The sequence below is a fragment of the Giraffa tippelskirchi genome, chromosome 7, assembly GCF_054371585.1.
Source record: "Giraffa tippelskirchi isolate mGirTip1 chromosome 7, T2T-mGirTip1v1.2.pri, whole genome shotgun sequence".
Classification (NCBI taxonomy): domain Eukaryota; kingdom Metazoa; phylum Chordata; class Mammalia; order Artiodactyla; family Giraffidae; genus Giraffa; species Giraffa tippelskirchi.
The window spans coordinates 10,120,365-10,139,039 of NC_137281.1; the positions used below are offsets into that span (position 1 = coordinate 10,120,365).

Sequence of the window (18,675 nt, forward strand, 5' to 3'; positions counted from 1 at the left end):
TTGGGTGTCAGCCACGTCAACCACTTCTACTTGACCCAATAGGACGAGGCCTTCATTATCAAGCGGGTAGTGAGTGGGCCCCCAAACGGACAAAGGTTTTAGAAGAAAATGTGAGGCCAAGTTAGGAAGACAGAGCCCGCCAGGGACCTGGAGGAGGCACTTTTTCCATTCTTAAGTCACACAGGTAAAGGGCCCCTAGAGATCAAGCAATCGCTCCATTTTCCAGAGGAGAAACTGAGGCCTAGGGATGTCCCCAAGAGTTCCCAGAGAGATTATGGAAATAGAAGAGACCCCAAAGGTCAGGGCACTCAGGGTCTGGTAGACGTTGGGATGTCCTTTACAATACTGTCCCCAACTGAAGATCCCATCACTAATCCGAGCTCCACTCAGTGCCACTTAAATCACAGACCATGGTCCGAGCCAGCCAAGTCCGCCATCTAGGCACCTGTCAGCTATCATGTCTGTCCCTCCCATTTTGCCTCCTAAGCCTGAAGTCCACCCCTTCCCTCCCCACCTTCTGTCCCCCCGCCCTTCTGACCTGATTCCCTCCCTCCCATCACAGCACAAACCTGCCTGCCCGACTCTCTCTTACTCAACGACCTTGCTGTGGCTGCCCAGTACCCTCAGTAAAAACCCAGGTAACTCTCCATGACCTTCAAGGCCGACCAGCCCTCCAGCCTCATCTCTCAGTGACTCCATACTCAGTTAAGTCATATGCCGTTTGCTGAAGGACTTGTACTCTTGCTTCTCTCTGCTTAGAACTCATGCCTGCCCCCCAACCCAGGCCCCCCGATTCTGCCATGCCTGGTTAGCTGCTCACCATTCTCCCTGTCCCAGGGGAGCTGTGCCTCCTCCTCCAGGAAGTCCTCCCTGGCGGGGGCAGTTTCCCCTTCTCCACTCCCCCAACCAGCCTCACCGACTCCAGAATCATCACTGAGGACACAGCTGCCTCCTCCCCTGGAATGTGAACCCTATGTGAGGGCAGGGCTGGGCTTGTCTTGGCCGCCACTGTGTCTCCAGCCCAGGGCTGGGAACCGAGGAAGAACTCAGGAATTGAGGGTTTTGTGACAGGCTTCGCTCCCCTGCTGCACACCTCGTTTTTCCACCCTCTCAACTACAAGCACCTGTCTTTCAGCAGAGTCCTGTTATGGGCTAACTCATGATAGGATTTTGATTCTGCCTCAGACCCTGAATTTTTCAACACTGACCACTTTTTTTCTTTCTTGAGCCAGCCACTCTTAATTTTTAGCCCTCTTCAGCTCTCATTTGACTTTCCTGTCCCATGAAGAATACAACAGTCGACCCTACCATGACTTAAATAGGCAAGTGAGGCAGTTTAACTAAGCTTCTTGCCTGCAAGCAACCCTCCGTGGCTCCCCAGTGCCCTCGGATGAAAGCCCAGACCGCGCACTTTGGCCCACAAGGCTCTGGTGAAGTGCCCTGCCCTCCTGCACCGGACAGCCCTTTTCTGCTTACATCTATCATGCTTCTACTTCCCTTATAGTGATACCTTGACTTTCGTTTGAGGAACCCCTCTAAGTCCAGCCCGAGGTACAGGCCACTCCAGTCACAGTGACTGGTTCGGGGTGATCACGACTTATCCGGGCCAATGAAAGCCTGTCTTGGGACTTTTGCTTGAAGTTGGCAATGAGGAACTCTGCTATAGCCACTAAGCTGGAAGGATAAAAGCTTGGAACTGCTGGTGTCACCGCTGACACCAGGCACCTATTGGATGAAACTACTAACAGCTTCAGACTTTATTTTTTGGGCTCCAAAATCACTGCAGATGGTGACTGCAGCCATGAAATTAAAAGACGCTTACTCCTTGGAAGAAAAGTTATGACCAACCTAGATAGCATATTAAAAAGCAGAGACATTACTTTGCCAACAAAGGTCCATCTAGTCAAGGCTATGGGTTTTCCAGCGGTCATGTATGGATATGAGTTGGACTGTGAAGAAAACTGAGCGCCGAAGAATTGAAGCTTTTGAACTGTGGTGTTGGAGAAGACTCTGGAGAGTCCCTTGGACTGCAGGGAGATCCAACCAGTCTATCCTAAAGGAGATCAGTCCTGGGTGTTCATTGGAAGGACTGATGTTGAAGCTGAAATTCCAATACTTTGGCCACCTCATGCAAAGAGATGACTCACTGGAAAAGACCCTGATGCTGGGAGGGATTGGGGGCAGGAGAAGGGAATGACAGAGGATGAGATGGCTGGATGGCATCACCGACTCTATGGACGAGTTTGGGTAGACTCCGGGAGTTGGTGATGGACAGGGAGGCCTGGCGTGCTGCGATTCATGGGCTCGCAAAGAGTCGGACACAACTGAGCGACTGAACTGAACTAGAACGAAACTTACACTGAAAAAAGCAGAGATGAGCCAGCCTGTGGCCTGAATCCAGCTATACCTGAAGTCAGGCACCCCTGGCCTATGAAATGAGCAAACAAATACCTTTTTGCTTAAGTGTAGCTAGATTATTAGTCCTAATACAGCATTTCTCTTGCTTATTTTCCACCCACTCCCAACACAGCAGCCATACTGAAATTACCCACAGTTCTCTGAGCTATACCATGCTGTCCCACTTCCAGGCTTGTGCCCAGGGGATGCCCAATACCTGGTCAACTCCTACTCATCCTTCAGAGCCAAACTCCAGCATCAGTTCCTCTGGAGTGCCTTCCCCAAACCCTCTCACTTTCTCTTCTGGCCCAACCCCCTCCAAAAAGCAATGGTTTCTCTAGTGTCTGTCAGAATCCATGTCCCCCATAGACAGGGGCTCCCTGCATCTCTGTGTCCAGCACTGGGCCTGGCATGGAGTAGGCACCGGTCAATGACTGTTTATTGAATAAATGTACTTACTACTGGAGTAAGAAGTGGCTTAGAGTCCAATATAACATGTGGGTGAATATGTGAGTGGATGAACAGGGGTCCAATACAGGAACTGGGGCCTCGTGGACGAGGCCAAGTCCCTTCCTGCCCTCTTCCACAATCACCCTTGACCCCATACCCCCACTGCTCCCATTCTGCAGATGAGAAAACCGAGGCTCAGAAAGGCGAAACCACTGGCCCAAAGTCACACACCTCCTCTTCATCTCACTTGCAGGTGAGGGCAGGGAAGGAAAACCCCAGGGTCAGCGTGGGGGAGGGGGGACTCTCCTCTAACTTTATTGGGCATCAGGCTGCAGGTGAGGGGGCTGACAGGAGGAGGGTGGGGGGTGTAATAACTTAAAAACCAGAGGTGAGAGCGGCAGCTCCTCCAGAGATCTCTGCAGAAGGGAGGGTGTGGAGGTATTTACAAGGATTTGTACAAAGTGCCCCGCGCCAGCCTGGGGCAGGAAGTGGGGACTCGAGCAGGAGGGGAGGGGGAAGGGAAGGGTTCTGCCTCTCTGACCCCCACTCCCAGCACCCCCCACCCCCAATTCTTCAGTCTTTAGGCTCAGCAACTCTTCTTGCCCCTGCCCAAGGCCTAATTCTTGAGCTGTCGGGGAATGGAAGTTTCCTCAGTTTCCTTTTCTGCCCCGCCCTGGCCCCAAAGTCTCCTCAGGTTCCCCATGGCAGGGTGAGGGGGGACCGGGTGGGCCGGGGGCTCCAGGAAGGTGCCAGCTCCCTCCTACGAAGCCCCTTCGCTCTTCTCTCCTGCTCAGCGGGCCCTGGAGAACACAGAGGGGACGACCTCTGCCCCCAAATCCATTTCAGGGAAACTGAGGTGATGACAAAGGGAGAATCCCCTCCTTGACCCCATTTTTCTGTCGAAGTGAAGGGGGCGAGGAAGAGGAGGGGACTTGGGGCCGTGGCGGCTCAGAGCTCGAGGTCATTGGAGATGCGGGTGACGAGGGTGCGGAAGGCCAGGGCAGTGCCCGCCACGCGGCGAAAGAGAACTCCCCGCAGGCCCGGCCGGGGCAGCTGGCAGACCTCCACTTCGAAGTGGGACAGGGGCTCGGGCCCGCCCGCACCCCCGTGCAGGCAGGCCAGCAGGAATGGCTGTGGCTGGCGGCAGCGGCAGCGGGCGGCCGCGGTGGCCTGGCGCAGAGCTGCCATCAGGGCCTCGGGCGGGCGCGAGCTGGTCAGTTTCACACTCCAGGGGAATCGGAGCAACCGGGGGGCGGTTTCCGTTTGATCCCAAGGTAGATGGCAACTGAGGTAGGAAGATATGACTGGTTAGAGATGGGAGAGAAGAGGAAGGTAACTCACTGTTCCCACTTTGGGACAGCTCTCCTAGACGTCTTCTCAAAACCTCTTTTACTCCAGGGACAGTCTTTCCTCTGTAAATAGCTATCCACCTGGAGACGGTATTTCCCAGCCTCCCCTGCAGCCAGGTGTGGTCTTGTCTCCAAATGCCTAGATGTGCGTGGAAGTGACCGTGTAACTCCATATCACCTCTTTCAAAGGAAACTGTATGCCCTGGACTCTCTTGCCCCACCTCCTATGAGGCTGCAGCACGAGCTAGCATGGGCTATGAAGTTGACAGGGCTCTAGGGATGAGGATGCAGGAGCCCTGGGTACCCGAAGGATCTCACGTAACAGAGTGGCCCTGCCAGCCTGGCCTGGACACATAGTTTGTGTGAGACAGAAACTTATTCCTGTTTGTATTTGGGGGTCTCTTCCCTATAGCAGCTCAACTTGTTTCCTAATATATCCTTCTTCTGGTAATAATCATTTTTTCCCTTGGAGAACCAATTCTCCTCACTCTAGACTAGGGATTTCTCACACCTAGGAGCAGTACTGTCTTCCAACAGATACTAGTAAATTTCTGAGGGCTTTTTGATTGTCGAAATGTCTTGGGAAGGGACCGCTGCCTGCATTTATCAGAGTGGGGGGATGGTTCAGGAATGATACACATTCTGCAGTGTGAGAGGGCCCTGCCTAACAAAAGAAATGTCTCTTCTCAAATACCAAGAGTGTTCTCCTTGAAAAGCACTGCAGATCTAGTCTTTCCGGTTTAGGTTGAGCAGATTCACCTCTCAGCTCCAAGGGTGAACACATGACTCACTTCCAAGCAAAGAGAGCATTCCACACCTCTCCCCCACTTTGATTGGTTCAAAGATGAGCATGTGACCAAGTCTGACCAATCAGAGCACTCCACTCTTCTGATCACAGGCATTGGTTTAGGGATGGACATGTGACCCAATTCCAGCCAATGAGATTCGGTTCTGGGACTGTTGGCCCTGCTGAGGAGACTCGCTAATTCCACTGGAGTTTCTATACTGGCCCAGGGTTGTCAGCAACCATTGTGCCTCACTGGATGAGAGGGGAAAGGTGGTGTGGTGTCAAAGGGGGAGGAGTGGGTTATAGATGGGAGAGACTGAAGTTAAAGGTGGTCAAGGGATGATGCTAAGGGATGGAGGTGGACATGAGAGGAAATCAATGTGAGGGCACATAAGAGGAGGCGGCAGAGAAGAGGGGGTCACAGAAGCATTTCAGGAAACTGGCTTTGGAGGATGAGGTTCGGGCCCCAGCTAGGGGTCTGGTGGGGGTGGTGAGGAGAGGTGCTTACTCTAGAGGGGTCTGAGGCAAAAGGGGAAGCACAGATACTCACCTTGTGACCTCAGGTCCCCCGATTCTCTCAGGTTCGTCTGTGACCCTATGGGAAGGGTGGGGGGATGAGTGTCTAATTTGGACATAAGGGGGCCCCCCTCCCTCAATCCATTGCCTCAGCCCTGGTTCCTCCCTGAGGGCTGGAGCTGGGCTGGGAGTCAGGATTTGATCTCCCTCTCCATACCCAGAAGGCGAGCCCATTCGGAAATGGTTAGTGCAGGTTGGAGGAAAGATACTGAAGAATTTGGAAGACAAAAGAGAGGCGGGGTGGGTAGAGACTCACCTACATATAGGAGACAGACAGACACACAAAGCCCTCCTTCAGCCTGTGCTCAAATGACACCTCCTTAGTGAGGCCTGCTCCATTTAAACTGTACTCTTCCTTCCCCATACCCTGACACGCACATCACCACCACCACTCCACCCCGGTTCTCTGTTCTATTTTTCTCCTTAGTACTTGCCACTACCTGATAGTCTATATATTTTATTTATTGTTTACTGTCTGGGTCCCCTAGTAGAATGCCCTGGGCAGGGATTTTATCCCTCTTATTCACTTTACTCCGGGCTCACGATGGTGCCAAGCGCACAGTAGACACTCAAAGAATAAAAATGATAGAAAACACTTATAAAGTATTTTCCAGGGCAACATTCAAAGCTCAGTCCATGTATCACCTCACTTAGTCTGCACAACAACCCTATGAGGAAGATACTGTTATTACTATCCCCATTTTAGGGAAAAGGAAAGTGAGGCCCAGAGAGGCTGAGTCATTTGGTTAAGGTCACTCAGCAGAGCTCAGGGTCTGAACCCTGAATCTGGCTCCAGAGGCCAGACTATTGTTTATTATCTGAGTAAATGAACAACCAGAGCCCACATACAGACCCCCTACCCAGCTCACAGCGCCCCCTCCCACCAGGTCCGCACAGGGGTCAGACATGCAGACAGGGAGGCAGAACCAGTGAGAGCAGAGGTGGAGGGGACTTACTGATTTTGGATCCCTGGGGCAGAGAGGCGCCCGAAACACAGCGGTTAGAGTTCTGCCGTTTAGAGGGATCGAGGGTAACCCTGTAGTGTGAGGAGGGAGGTGAAGAGTGATGGAGGAAGAGAAGGAGAAGGAGATGGAGATGTCGGGGTACAGGAGGCAGAGTAGAGCAGAAGACAGGTTAGGTCCCATCAGCCCCCATCCCTCTCCCTGTCCCCCATGTCCCGTGGGGCTCACCTTCGGGTCAGTTTGGAGGTCAGCTTGGTGAAGAGGTTGGTGGTGGGGCGAGGCCGCCCAGTGGGCAGGGGCGTGGCTTCGTGGGCCAGTGTGGGAGAGGCGGGGGGCCCATTCTGCACGCCCCCACCTCCCCCGCCCCCTGCCCGCCTGTCTCGGACCTGGCCACCGTGGAAGGTGCTGCGGATGGTGGAGCCGCGTGCCAGGCGGCTCCGCTCCCCTGATGGGGGAGCCAGGCTGTGACTGGAGGGGGAGGCGGGGGGCACCCGTGGGGTACCCGAGCTGTGGGCAGAGAGGTACAAGTTAGGGTGGAGCTTTGAGGCATGCCAGAGTCCTCAGTCCCTCTGATTCTTCACTGGTCTGTCCTGAGATCAGAAACCTCTACCAATCTGGAACTCAGAGACAGGGCTGCTGTGTAGAGTTGTGCAGGTTGTGCACTATACAACCTTAGCATTATTTTACTGACTCTTCTCACCTACTAAATCATTCTTCCTTCAAACCATTCTTTCTTCAAACTCTGTCCCCTCCAAACCATCCCCTATCCCAACTCTCCTCTCTCCAAACTTGGCAATTGAATAGATTCAGATACACTTTTAAATGAATCCTCTGCTATTTGCCATCCAAACCTCAGGAACCAAACCAATTGTGCAAACACTTTGCTATCTGAACTTTCATTATTCAAACGTGGGAGAGGAATAGATGTGAACATCAAGGAAACTTACATTCATTATGAAAATTTTCAACAGGTAAAAATAAAGAGGAAGGAACCCTCTCTCTAATTCTCAAGATTCTGTGTAGGCAGGGGTGCCTTCATTATCCCAGGACCTTTCCCAGGCCCTCTGACCCTCCCAGTCCTCACAGCAGAAGCCAGACCTCCAATTACTATCCTTCTAGGGACGCCAGGACCAGCCAGATCTCAAAGAGGGAGCCCTGACTGGCAGATATCATTACCTCTCACCCAGAATCCATACAGTTTGTTTTACTATTAGTAACCAAACCCCCGAGAGTATAAACGTTGCACATGGCCACCCAGCCAAAGACTACATGTCCCGGCTTCCTTTGCAGCTAGGGATGGTTATATGACCATGTTCTGGCCAATAGGATGTAAGCAGAAGTGCTCTGGGCCATTTCTGGGTTATGCCTTTGAACAGAAAAGCAGTTTGCACTCCACTCTCTTTCCACCCTTTTTGCTGGTTGGGAAATAGTGGCAGCTGGTGCAGTGGCCTCAGATCCAAAGCTGTAGTCTCATGTTAAGATTGGTCCTGAATCCTTGGAGGACCCTGCCTCCTACTTCTGGATGGTTGCATCACAGAGGACTAAACCTCCATCTCATCTACTGTGCCTTAAGATCTCTTCCCTCCTGAATCTATAACCTAACTATATGCTATCTCTTGGCCAGGACTTGGAGGCCATATATTATACTGATTAAAAGTACAGACTCTGGAGTCAGTCTGGAATCTTTGCTCCTTGACTTACCAGCTGTGTGGCTTTGGATAAGTTACTTAACCTATCTGTGCCTCATTCCCTCCGCTGTAAAATGAGATACCAGGATCGATCTCATAAAATTGTTAGGGGCATTCAACCAGCTAACGTACACAGGCCCAGCCTATAGCTACTGCTTGATAAATGTTGACTATTAATTATTTTTATTTAATAACCCCCAAATAAGTTCTGACTCATCGAATGCCTACTGTGTCTCAGACCCTATGTGAGGTACTGGACACACCTGATCTCCACCGGATCCCTCTAATGGGACTGGAGGCAGAGAACATTGGCTCCATCTCACACAGGAGGAAACGGAGGCTCAGAGACCCGCCGATGGTTATCTTGCTCGTGGAGTGCAGAGGCGAGATTCGGAACTCAGAGCTGAATCACCACTTCCAAACACTCCATTACCCTGCCCCCACCAAAGAGTGACACCTGCCTCCCTTTATTGGGTGTTTCCCAGAGTGCACCTGCGTGTCACACCCTCTAGTCCTGATGGGTGTTGAGTGTCATGATCCTGAAGCCCGCCCCACTCTGGGACTTGAACTGTGATGTGAACCAATTCATCCTCTTCGTATGCTCCAGCCAGCCTGCACTGGTTTCCCTCACTTGCCAGCTGAAGGAGCCTGAACCAACTCAGGCAAATAAGTTTGAAATCCCGCCAACTAGAGGATGTTGCAACTGTGACATTCTAGGGCTTCTCTCCAACTCTAAAAATGGATCATTCAAAAAAAAAATGAACTCAGGTTCCCCAGACTCGTGGGCAGAGAGTGGGGTAGACTGCTTTGCTGGTGCTGATGACTAATTAAGGGGGGAGGATTTTTCAGGGGGGTCTGGGACAAGGAGGACATGGGTAGATTCTGCCAAAGGAACGGCAGACGTGCAGACTCTCCCATCCCCACACCACCCCTCCCCACAACGTCTATCATTTTAGATCAGGGGGCCCTGCTCACCTACACCCCATCTCTCCTTCCCCGTTGCTGCCCTCCCTTCATACCTGTTTTCTTTGCCGTTTGGCAACAAGGATGGGCGCTCAGCCCCTGGGCGTTCTGTGCAAACGTAGGTGTTTCTGCGGGTCATCATGCTGGGAGGGAGGTTATTCTGTAGGAGACAAAGCCAGGAGGAGAGTGAGGGGGAAAAGGGACACTCCTTAATCCCTTTTCCCCTCTCTGGCCTCCCTCATTAGGGTCGAGGCAGGGGCCTGTGTGCAAACCAAAAGTGACGGTTTACTTTGGCTAAAGACATGAAAGGTCAATGGGTCATGCCAGCAATGCAGGCTAAGAGTCATGGGGGGCCTTGGAGCTGGGAGGAGAGAAGGTCACGGAAAGCTCCCAGGGGGCAACCTTGCCCACCTCTCCTCTCCCAGACCTCCCCCCACCTCCAGCATGTCAAACTTTTAAAAACATACTTATTTATGCCACATTGAGAGGCACATGGCATCTCAGTTCTTGGACCAGGGATTGAACCCAGGCCACCTGCGTGGGAAGGTGGAGTGATAACTGCTGGATTGCCAAGGAAGTCGCATCTCTCCTCCTAAAGGCCTTTGCACAGGCTGTCTCTTCTGCTTGGGTCTTCCTCCTACCTTCCCCTCTGACTCACTCCTAGGGATCTCTCAGGTGTCAGGTCATAACATATGCCTGCCCTGGGCCCTGGCTGAGTCAGCTACCTTCTGCGCTCCCAGCTACAGCCTTGTATTGTATTGGCCACATTGCTTTGTATTGACCACATCTGTTCATACATACATCGCCACCCTGCACTGCACTGAGCTGAGGACAGGAATAGCATGTCAGGATTTTGTTGCCTCACAAAATGTGCTGGGAAGTGATCCTTTTTTCCTCTGGAAGTCTGCCTAAGATAGGTATTATCTCTTCTTTCGATGTTTGGAAGACTTCCACCAGTTTAGAGCCATCTGGGTCTGGAGTTTTCTTTATGTGGAAGTGTTGAGACTGTTCAGGTTTTCTACTTCTTCTCGGGTCAGTTTTGGTGTGTTTCTAAAAGACATTTGTCCGTTTTGTCTAAACTGTCAAATTTATTGGCATAACGTAGTTCCTAATACCATCTTTCTTTCTATGTCACAATGAAGCTCCCCTTTTCACTTCTGATAACTGGTAATTTGTGCTTGCTATCTTCTTTCTTCTTTTTTTAAAAAATTGAAGTATAGTTGATTTGCAATGTTGTGTGTTTTTTTCTTAATTAGTCTTGCTAGGGGTCCACTGACTTTATTAATCTTTTCAAAGAATCAGCTTTTGGCTTGTTGATTTTCTCTAGTGTGCATCTGTTTTCTCCTGTATTGATTTCTTCTCTTTATTATTTCCTGCCTTCTATTTTTGGGGGCAAGGGGTAATTTGCTGTCCTTTTTTAGTGTCTTAGAAGTGTGGATGTATTTCAACAATGACAACAGCTTTCATTCATTGAGTCTTTACTGAGCCAGGCACTGTGTGAAGATGGCAGAAGAACCCCCCGACAACCCAAGCTCTTTGATAAGCTCACTTCACAGGGTGGCAGAGGCAGAGGGAAGCTCAGAGAGGGGGAGTCACCTGCTCGAGGTGACACAGCTCATCAGTGTAATTCAAACGTTGGTCTATGCGGCTTCTGTATCCTGACCCCCTTCCTGTAACTTGCCTCCACCTCTGTCTCCCGATGTTGAGGATATTTTGGTTCCCTCAGCTTGTATTATCGCATTCTAGGGAGCTGTAGAAGCGAGAAAGCCAAATGCTACATTCTCCAGAAATTCTTCGGCAGCCCAGGTTCTGGGTATGAAGGGGATCTGGCAACCTCTGCTTTTGTGGAGATCTGGAAGGTGGAAATGGGGTGATAGCCACCTTCCTGCCCCCTCTGACTTCTGCTCACACAGGCAAGACTGTGGGATGAGGGTCTCTGCTTCAGCAGGCACCAATGCCAGTTCTCCAGACCTCTGGGCAGCAAGAGGCTCTTCTGGTAGAGGATGACATCTCTGAGTCTTGCATCGTAGCCCAGCAGAGCTCAAGGGGGCCTCAAAGGCGGGCGCTCCCTTGGTGGGTCAGTTCTGCCGTGGTAATGTGTCTTTCTTGTAGGTCTTGTCCAGTGCCTGCTCCTCCAGCCCTTCCTACAGTTGTGTAAGCACCACACCTAATTCTCCATATTAAATCCTTCCAGTTGAAAGCACAGAGAATTTGTTTTTGACACTGAATCCTAACTTATACACTAGACTCGAGTACAAGCTCAGGCAGAGAGCACACTCAATACATGTGTGTTGAGTGAATGAATGAATGGATATAACAGAATCCTGTGCGGTGGTCTGGGGAACAGGAGGGATGGGAAATGACGGAGTGCGAGAAATGTGGCCCAGGGGACGCTGACAGGCTGGGCCACGAGGGGGAGGCCGCCCGGGTGCCATCCCCCCAGCACCCCCCAACTCACAGGGGTGCTTGTGCTGTCCTTCCGCCGCTCTGGGATCTCTGCCTTGTTGGGGTTGTGGGCGCTGCTGACCATGGGGCTGGATGGGGGCAGCCCTCGGCTCCCGCTCCCCGCAGCACTGCAGCTCGCCTTCCGGCCTGGCAGGCGCTCCTCCTTCAGCTCCGCCTCCCCCGTGCTGGTTGGGCTGCGCTTGGGGTGCAGGGGTGCAGGGGATGGGCCACCTGGTAGAGGGAGGGGACAGTTTTGTGCTGGCGTCAGCAGAAAAAGCAAAAATCTACTCTGGGTGATCCTTAGAACCTCAGACCTCCTCGCACAGGCCATTCTAACAATGTCTAAGTGACACGTATTCGTGGACTCAGAGGCTCCACGGAAATGACACAACACATGTGCAGGTTATTCACTGAATCCTACTTCTTTTTTCTCTTTTTCAGGCCAAAAGATTGGGAACAGCCTGAACACCCCTTAATGTGGGAATAATTAAATAAGTCAAGATATTGCCACCCAATGGAATACTATGCAACTATAAAAAATGTTCCCATATAGAAAGATCTTCAAGATAGACTGTGAGATAGAAAGGGCAAGGCTATGTATGAGGTCTACAGTGGGCTATCATGTGTAAAAATGAGGAGAAAGTACATACCTATCTATATCTATTTATCTGTACTTGTTTATAATGAATGTTGCCCAAAGACTATCACTTCTATTTAAAGGGGATAATATCTTTATGGTATATTAATATATTAACATTGTATTTATACATCTTTAGGCATTTTCATATCTTTTTCCTTTTCACATCTGTCTCTTTATATATTTATATATGAATAAAACTTCTCCAAAAGAGTTCACATAAAACTGGTAACAGTGGCTGTTTCCAAATGGGACTGGGGGCTGGGAGAAACGTGTAGGACAAAGATGTTTTTACTGTCTACGCTTTCTGCACTATCGAGTTTTGAAGGATGTGACTATTAATTTCAAAAACAAAACAAATTCGGTCCCTTAGAACATCTTGGAAATTTATGGTTTTAGAACCCAGGGGTTAAGGGTGTTCTAGAACTTCAGCGAGTTGGAACTTCTGTGTGTTAAAATTCAGAAAACTTAATGCTCAAAAGCCCCAGAACCACAACAAGCTCTACAGTGACAGACACGGGGCACCCATCAACTATCTTTCATCCTGCAAACTCTGGAACCCAGAATGGTCTCCATGTGGATTATTTTTAAAGGTTACTATGTTCTAATCATAGGTTGTTGGAATCACAAGCTTCTCACGGTCTTTCTGGGCCAATCTCGCTACTGTATAGGTGGGGAAAAGGAGACCCAGGGAAGGGGAATGGCTTGACCATCCAGGATATTTCCTGCTCAAGACTAAGCTTCCCTGACTTCCCTCTTCCTGTACCAGTGCCTGTCCCAGAGTAAGGAACTTCACCCCCAGGAGAGAAGTAGGGATGCAAAAATAATGGAAAGTCACCTTGGCAGTTATTTAACTATTAAACATAGAGTTACCATACGACCCAGCGATTCCACCCTTAGGTATACACCCAAGAGAAATGAAAACAAAGACCCACAAAGAAAATTACTCACAACAGCCAAAGGTGAAAACCCAAATGACCCTCCACTGATGGTGCATAAACAAAACATGGTATATCCATGTGATGGAATGTTATTTGGCAATAAAAAAGTGGAGTACTGATACATGCTATGATATGGATGAATCTTGAAAACATGCTAAGTGAAAGAAGGCAGTCACAAAAGGCCACGGATTGTATGATTCTAATTATAAGAAAGGTCCAGAAAAGGGAAATGTATAGAGACAGTAGATTAGTAGTTGTCAGGGGTGGGGAGCTGGGGTGGATGGGAGATTTGAAGTAGATGGCTAAGGGTTGTAGAGTCTCTTTCCAGGGTACTGACCATGTTCTAAAGTTGACTGTGGTGAAGGACGTACAAATCTGTGAACATACTAATGTCACTTAATTGTATATTTTAAATGGGTGAACTGCATAGTATGTGAATTATTTCTCAGTAAAGCTGTTAAAAAATATAGTGAAGATGATTAACATTTGATGAGGGTATAGGTAGAGACCTCTTACAAGTTCCCGTGTCTCATTTATGGTGGCAGTGGTTGTGGGTCTGTTTTCTGCAGGAAATGAGATATCTGTTAGTTGAAGAATGTAGGATGCAAGCAGATGTCTCCCCAGCCCCTTACCACTAGTAAGTGTGGAAGAGAGGCAAAAGGGCAGGCTTTCAGCAGCCTTTTTGTACAATGTGTCCTCCTGTGTCCCAGTCAAGTACATTAATCCCAACTGGACTCTGATATTAAGTGGATCAAAGAGATTTCAGCTACTATTGAGCTGGCCTCTAAAACTGAGTTGTAAGAAGTTAAGAGACTGGGGAAAAGGTAAGGCAGGATATGAAAAACAGAAAGGAAGAACCAGATGAACAAAGAAGAAGCAAGACACAAAGTGTCTGTTCTGGGGTTGGCTGCTTTTCCAGTTTCTAATCCCTTCCTGAGCCTGGCTGCCTCCACATTCCATGCAATGTCCCTGCACCTTTGTAAGACGTTTCTCCCTTTGTTGCAGTTGGCTTGAGCTGGTTTCTGCTGCTTGTCAGCCAGAGAACCCTGACATAATGCAGGTCTGGGGCCAGGGATGGCATGTACGAGTGTTGGGGCAATACTCACAGAAGTCGCTATGCCTGCGCTGGCGGTGGTAGGTGGAGGAGGAACTCCGTTGCCCTTTGCTGTGGCTGGTGCCTTTGCTGGAGCTTGTTCCATTGGTGGTGTCGCTGGGCGCCCGCACCCGTGCCAGGGCCAGCCCCGGGGCACCCCGGTCCCCACCCTCCTGCAGGAAGATGACAGACAAGGAACCTCAGCCCCTTCCCCTTTGTCCCAGAGGTCTCCCTCCACCCCGGGTATCGCGCATCCCGAATGTCCCTGACGCCTTCTGACCTCAGTCTTCCTGCCCAGCAGGAGGTAGGTGGCGGTCACTTCGTTGTACTTCTGGCTGGTCAAGGCCTCTTTGATTTCTTCCCGCGTGTAGCCCATACCCACCATCACCTCTGGGAGAGGGGGATGGAGAGGAGGTTCAGTCTCCCCAGATCCTTCCCTTCTACTCTTTTCTGCATCACACAGTAATGCCTGCACTTTGGCCTGTCCAGTAATCATTCCCCCTTCTGCCAGCAGCACCCTGATTTTCCTTGGAAGAATATTTCTTCCCTGCTCAGATCCCCCAGCTGACTCCTGCCTGCTCCAAACCCCAGGGGCAGGCATATTACTCAGGTCTGGCCAATCAGAGTGCTCTATCCCCAAGGCCACACCCACTTTTGGCCAATAAGAGTGTTCCATTCCCAAGGTCAAACTGACTGCTTCAGGGGGGTAGCCAATGGGTCCCACCCTACAGCTTCCATGGAAAGTGTCTTCTCTTCCTGCTGAGGTGTCCAGGCCACTAGGATATGCTGTTGTCAGTTTGCTCCTGCAGGGAGAGCTGCCTGGGAAAGAAGTCACCACTGAGAAGATTCCTAACAACTGTCTCTGAGCACCTGGACCCAGCTGTGCCTGAAAGCTGACATATTATGGTCTTTTCAGTTATGTGAATGAAATAACATCACTATTAGGTTAAACCACATGAAATTGCCCATACTGATAATTTCTGAGCTATGAAAATGGTGATTTCATATGGATCAACCAATTATTATTTTCTAGTTGAAGCCAGAATGGCTGGGGTTTTCTGTTACTTGCAACTGTAAAGTCTTGATTAATATAGCCAGATCTGATGGTGGCTTCAATTTCATCAGCTGCAGAGTGAGGGTTTACTAGATGGTCCCTAAGGGGCTCTTCCAGGGCTAATGCTTTAGGGCCAAGAGTTTGAGGGCTCCGGGCTGAAGGAATTGGGACTGAAGGGGTGGTGAATGAGCCATGTGCCAAGGTGGGAGTTTTTCTCAAGCATGCAGATTACTGATGGCTTTGTCCAAACTCTTCTGGAAGTCACCTGTGAGTTCTTGTGTGTTAATAGTCAAAGCTAACACAACAGCACTTATTACATGCCTACTATGACTCAAAAGTACTTGTTTCATGCCTAATGTAAGTGCTTTATATAAACTCATTCATTTAATATTCATAACAAACCTATAGGACAGGTTCTATTATTCATTTTATAGAGATTATTTCATTTTATAGACAAGGAAACAGAAACACAGAGAGGGGAAGCCACTGGCCCAGGGTCACACAGCTAGAAAGTAGCAGGGCAGGGACCAGAGCCCAGACTTCTCTGCTCTCCCTAGGTGCCTTGCAAACTTCTCTGATGCACTGAACAAAGGGTAGGTGCTGGGTGGCTCCCACTCCCAGCTCCGCGGCCCATGGCCCTGCTTTCCCTGACCCTCACCGATTCGCTTGGTGTCCCCGAAGTCCTCCTCGGGTTCTGTGTATGGCTTCAACTCCTCACCCTCATAGCCGATGTTGATCCATTTGTCTTTCATGATTTGCTGCAGGAATTGGGAGCAGGACACGGAAGGGGAAAGAGAGAGATATCAGAAGACACCGGGATATAAACCTAGCTTCCAAATGGGGCTCCTGCCCTGCCTTGCCCCCCACCTTCAAGGCCCAACACCCCAGAATCAAGGCCATCCTGAGAGCTAGCACCTCCTCTCCCAACCCCCAGCCCCCATCTGGAGCCTGCTGAAGCCACCCTTCCTCCTCCGCATCATCTGGGCCCCCAGCACCCTGTAATCATCCTAGGAGCTCATTAGCTAATTACTGGCATGTCGGGGAGTGGGCGAGGCTGTTGGGGGGGCGGTAGCATCAGGATGAGTCTAGGAGCATTTTCCTGGGCTGCCTGTCTCCCCTCACCTTCCAGAGGCGGATTGGACAGGGGAGAGGAACCATGTCAGGCAAGAGGGCTTCAATGGGAGGGGTGTCAGGCTGGGGGCCAAGCTCACCTCGAGAGTACAGCGTTTAGCTGGGTTCAGCACCAAAAATCTCCGCAGGATGCTCTCACAGTCTGTTGACATGTAGAAAGGGACCCGGTACTTCCCTCTGAGGACTCGCTCCCGCAGCTCCTGGGGGGATGGGGTTACTGGGGGAGGGGTCCACCCCACCTCCCCACCTATCTCACACACACACACACACACAGACACACACACACACAGACACACACACACACTTTCTCTTCCTCTTTCTCAATCCCGCAACAGAAGTGACAGGGCCTCTAAGTCCTAGCCCTGACGTGGTGGGAAAAACCCCACCACTTTCTCTCGACCTCAGTTCCCATCTGTAAAATGGGAACACTGTTACAGATGCAGCAGTTTTCAAACAGGTTTTTTTTTTTTTTTTAAAGCAATATAACTTTTCACTTTGAGGAAATCTTACAGAGTGGGTGAGTTCTATGAGCCAGATAAGAGAGGAGGTGGGCCAGTGAGTTGGCCTCTGGGGCCTTATCTGTAAGGCCTTATCTGTAAACAGGGAACAACCATAGCGCTCACTTTCCAGGCCAGGGTAGGAGTGAGTTTAAAGAAGTGAATGCCCAGTAAGAGTCAGGCCCAGAGCAAGTGCTTTTTAAATACTAGGTTTAGGGAACTTCTCCAGTTAAGAAGCTGCTTTCCAATGCAGGAGATGCAGGTTTAATCCCTGGTCTGGGAAATTAAGATCCCACGTGCCACAGGGCAACTAAGCCCACTTGTCACAACTAGAAAGCCTGTGTGCTGCAACAACTGAGCCCGCACTGTCTAGAGTCTGCTCTGCAATAAGAGGAGCCCGTGTGCCACAATGAAGACCCGGCACAGTCAAAAATAAAAACAAAAGGAAAGACTAGGTTTACAAAAGGGGACAAGAGAGCGGCATCCTGCCCACCCCCCCACCTGTCTTTCCAAAAAGCTATGAGGCCCTGGCAGTCTCCAAGAACGAACACTGATTTACATGCTGACTTTTTCTTTTTTTTAGGGCTTTTTAGGAGGACCCTGACAAGGCTACAAGAGAAAAAAATAAATTCCATGCTTCATGGCATGGCAAACCAGGGGAAGCCCCTTCCATCCTGAACAAAGAACTGGGGGACAGAGGAAATGGAGTGGGAGGTGAAGGGAGGAAAGGGTGTCTCTGGGTGGAGCCCTGTGCCAGGGCCTGGGTTGGGAGTTCCCTCAGGATGCCTTCTCCTAACAGGGCGGGCTGAGGCCTGGGCCTGGGGAGCCTCCTACACTACACATTATCACAGCCTGGAGGATCGTGAATATTTCATAGTGATAAGTATCGCTTTCAGAGCCCTCATCATGAGCCGGCTGCGTTCTAAGCGCTTCACACGTGTGACATCTATGCTCACAAGGATGCTGTGGAGCAGGGTCACGATGCCCATTTTCCAGATGAAGAAACTGAGGCCCAGAGAGGTTAGGTCACTTGCTCTGGGTTTGTGTAGCCAGAAAGTGGCAGGGCCAGGGTTCAAAGCCAGGCAATCGGGCCCTGGAGCCTGTGCTGTGTAACCACCGCTCCACACTGCCACTGCTGTGTGATGCTGCGAGGTAATCAAAGGGGCACTGACCCCAGCGCAGCTCCCAGGAGTGACACTCTGGCTTTATGTCAAGTCCTGGTGAAGGGCCTCACACACCCAGTCTGGCTGTAAGTGTCCCCACAAGGAGAGGTTCAGAAAGAGACTTGTTCAAGGTCACTCAGCAAGGAAATGACAGAGCAGAGATGGCTCCCAGCCACATGTTTCCTTCACCCAGCAAGGCCTGGGGTGCCTGGTGAGGAAACCAGGACAGCAGGAAGTGACAAGAGCCTGGGGCGGGTGAGATGCTGGCCTGGCCATCCAGGAAGATCTCCTGATTTCACGCTTGGGGCTCAGAAAGACTGCTATCTGATCTCATCAAGTCCTCACATTGCTGCTATGAGGCTGGTACTGCAGGGTCCTCACTGAACAGAGGTGGAGACTGAGGCTCGAAGGGGTTGGCTGATTGGCTGACGCCACGGCGACAAGGGGCCCCTCCGCCTCACCACTCAGGGCTCTGCTGGCCTGTCCTTGGCAATGACCTCCCTGATCCCCTGACTGCTCCTCATGGCCACTTTGAGCAGGCC

At 50.7% G+C, this 18,675-nt stretch overlaps 1 protein-coding gene across 3 annotated transcripts in view; it reads right to left on the bottom strand.

Moving 5' to 3' along the window:
* Positions 1-2,819: 2,819 nt before the first annotated feature.
* The window catches only part of MARK4 (microtubule affinity regulating kinase 4), a 29,864-nt gene continuing 14,008 nt past the window's right edge, over positions 2,820-18,675 (bottom strand). For 2 of the 3 annotated variants that reach the window (XM_081515768.1, XM_081515765.1), the window contains 9 exons: positions 16,554-16,673; positions 16,001-16,100; positions 14,569-14,678; positions 14,302-14,461; positions 11,631-11,848; positions 9,229-9,332; positions 6,750-7,028; positions 5,534-5,578; positions 2,820-4,132 (listed from right to left, as the gene is read on the bottom strand). In XM_081515768.1, the coding sequence (XP_081371894.1) occupies positions 3,796-4,132; positions 5,534-5,578; positions 6,750-7,028; positions 9,229-9,332; positions 11,631-11,848; positions 14,302-14,461; positions 14,569-14,678; positions 16,001-16,100; positions 16,554-16,673 (1,473 nt within the window). In that variant the 3' untranslated portion in view covers positions 2,820-3,795. Of the gene's footprint in view, positions 4,133-5,533; positions 5,579-6,515; positions 6,596-6,749; positions 7,029-9,228; positions 9,333-11,630; positions 11,849-14,301; positions 14,462-14,568; positions 14,679-16,000; positions 16,101-16,553; positions 16,674-18,675 lie in introns of all 3 variants that reach the window. The other variant, XM_081515767.1, reaches the window with a different exon arrangement.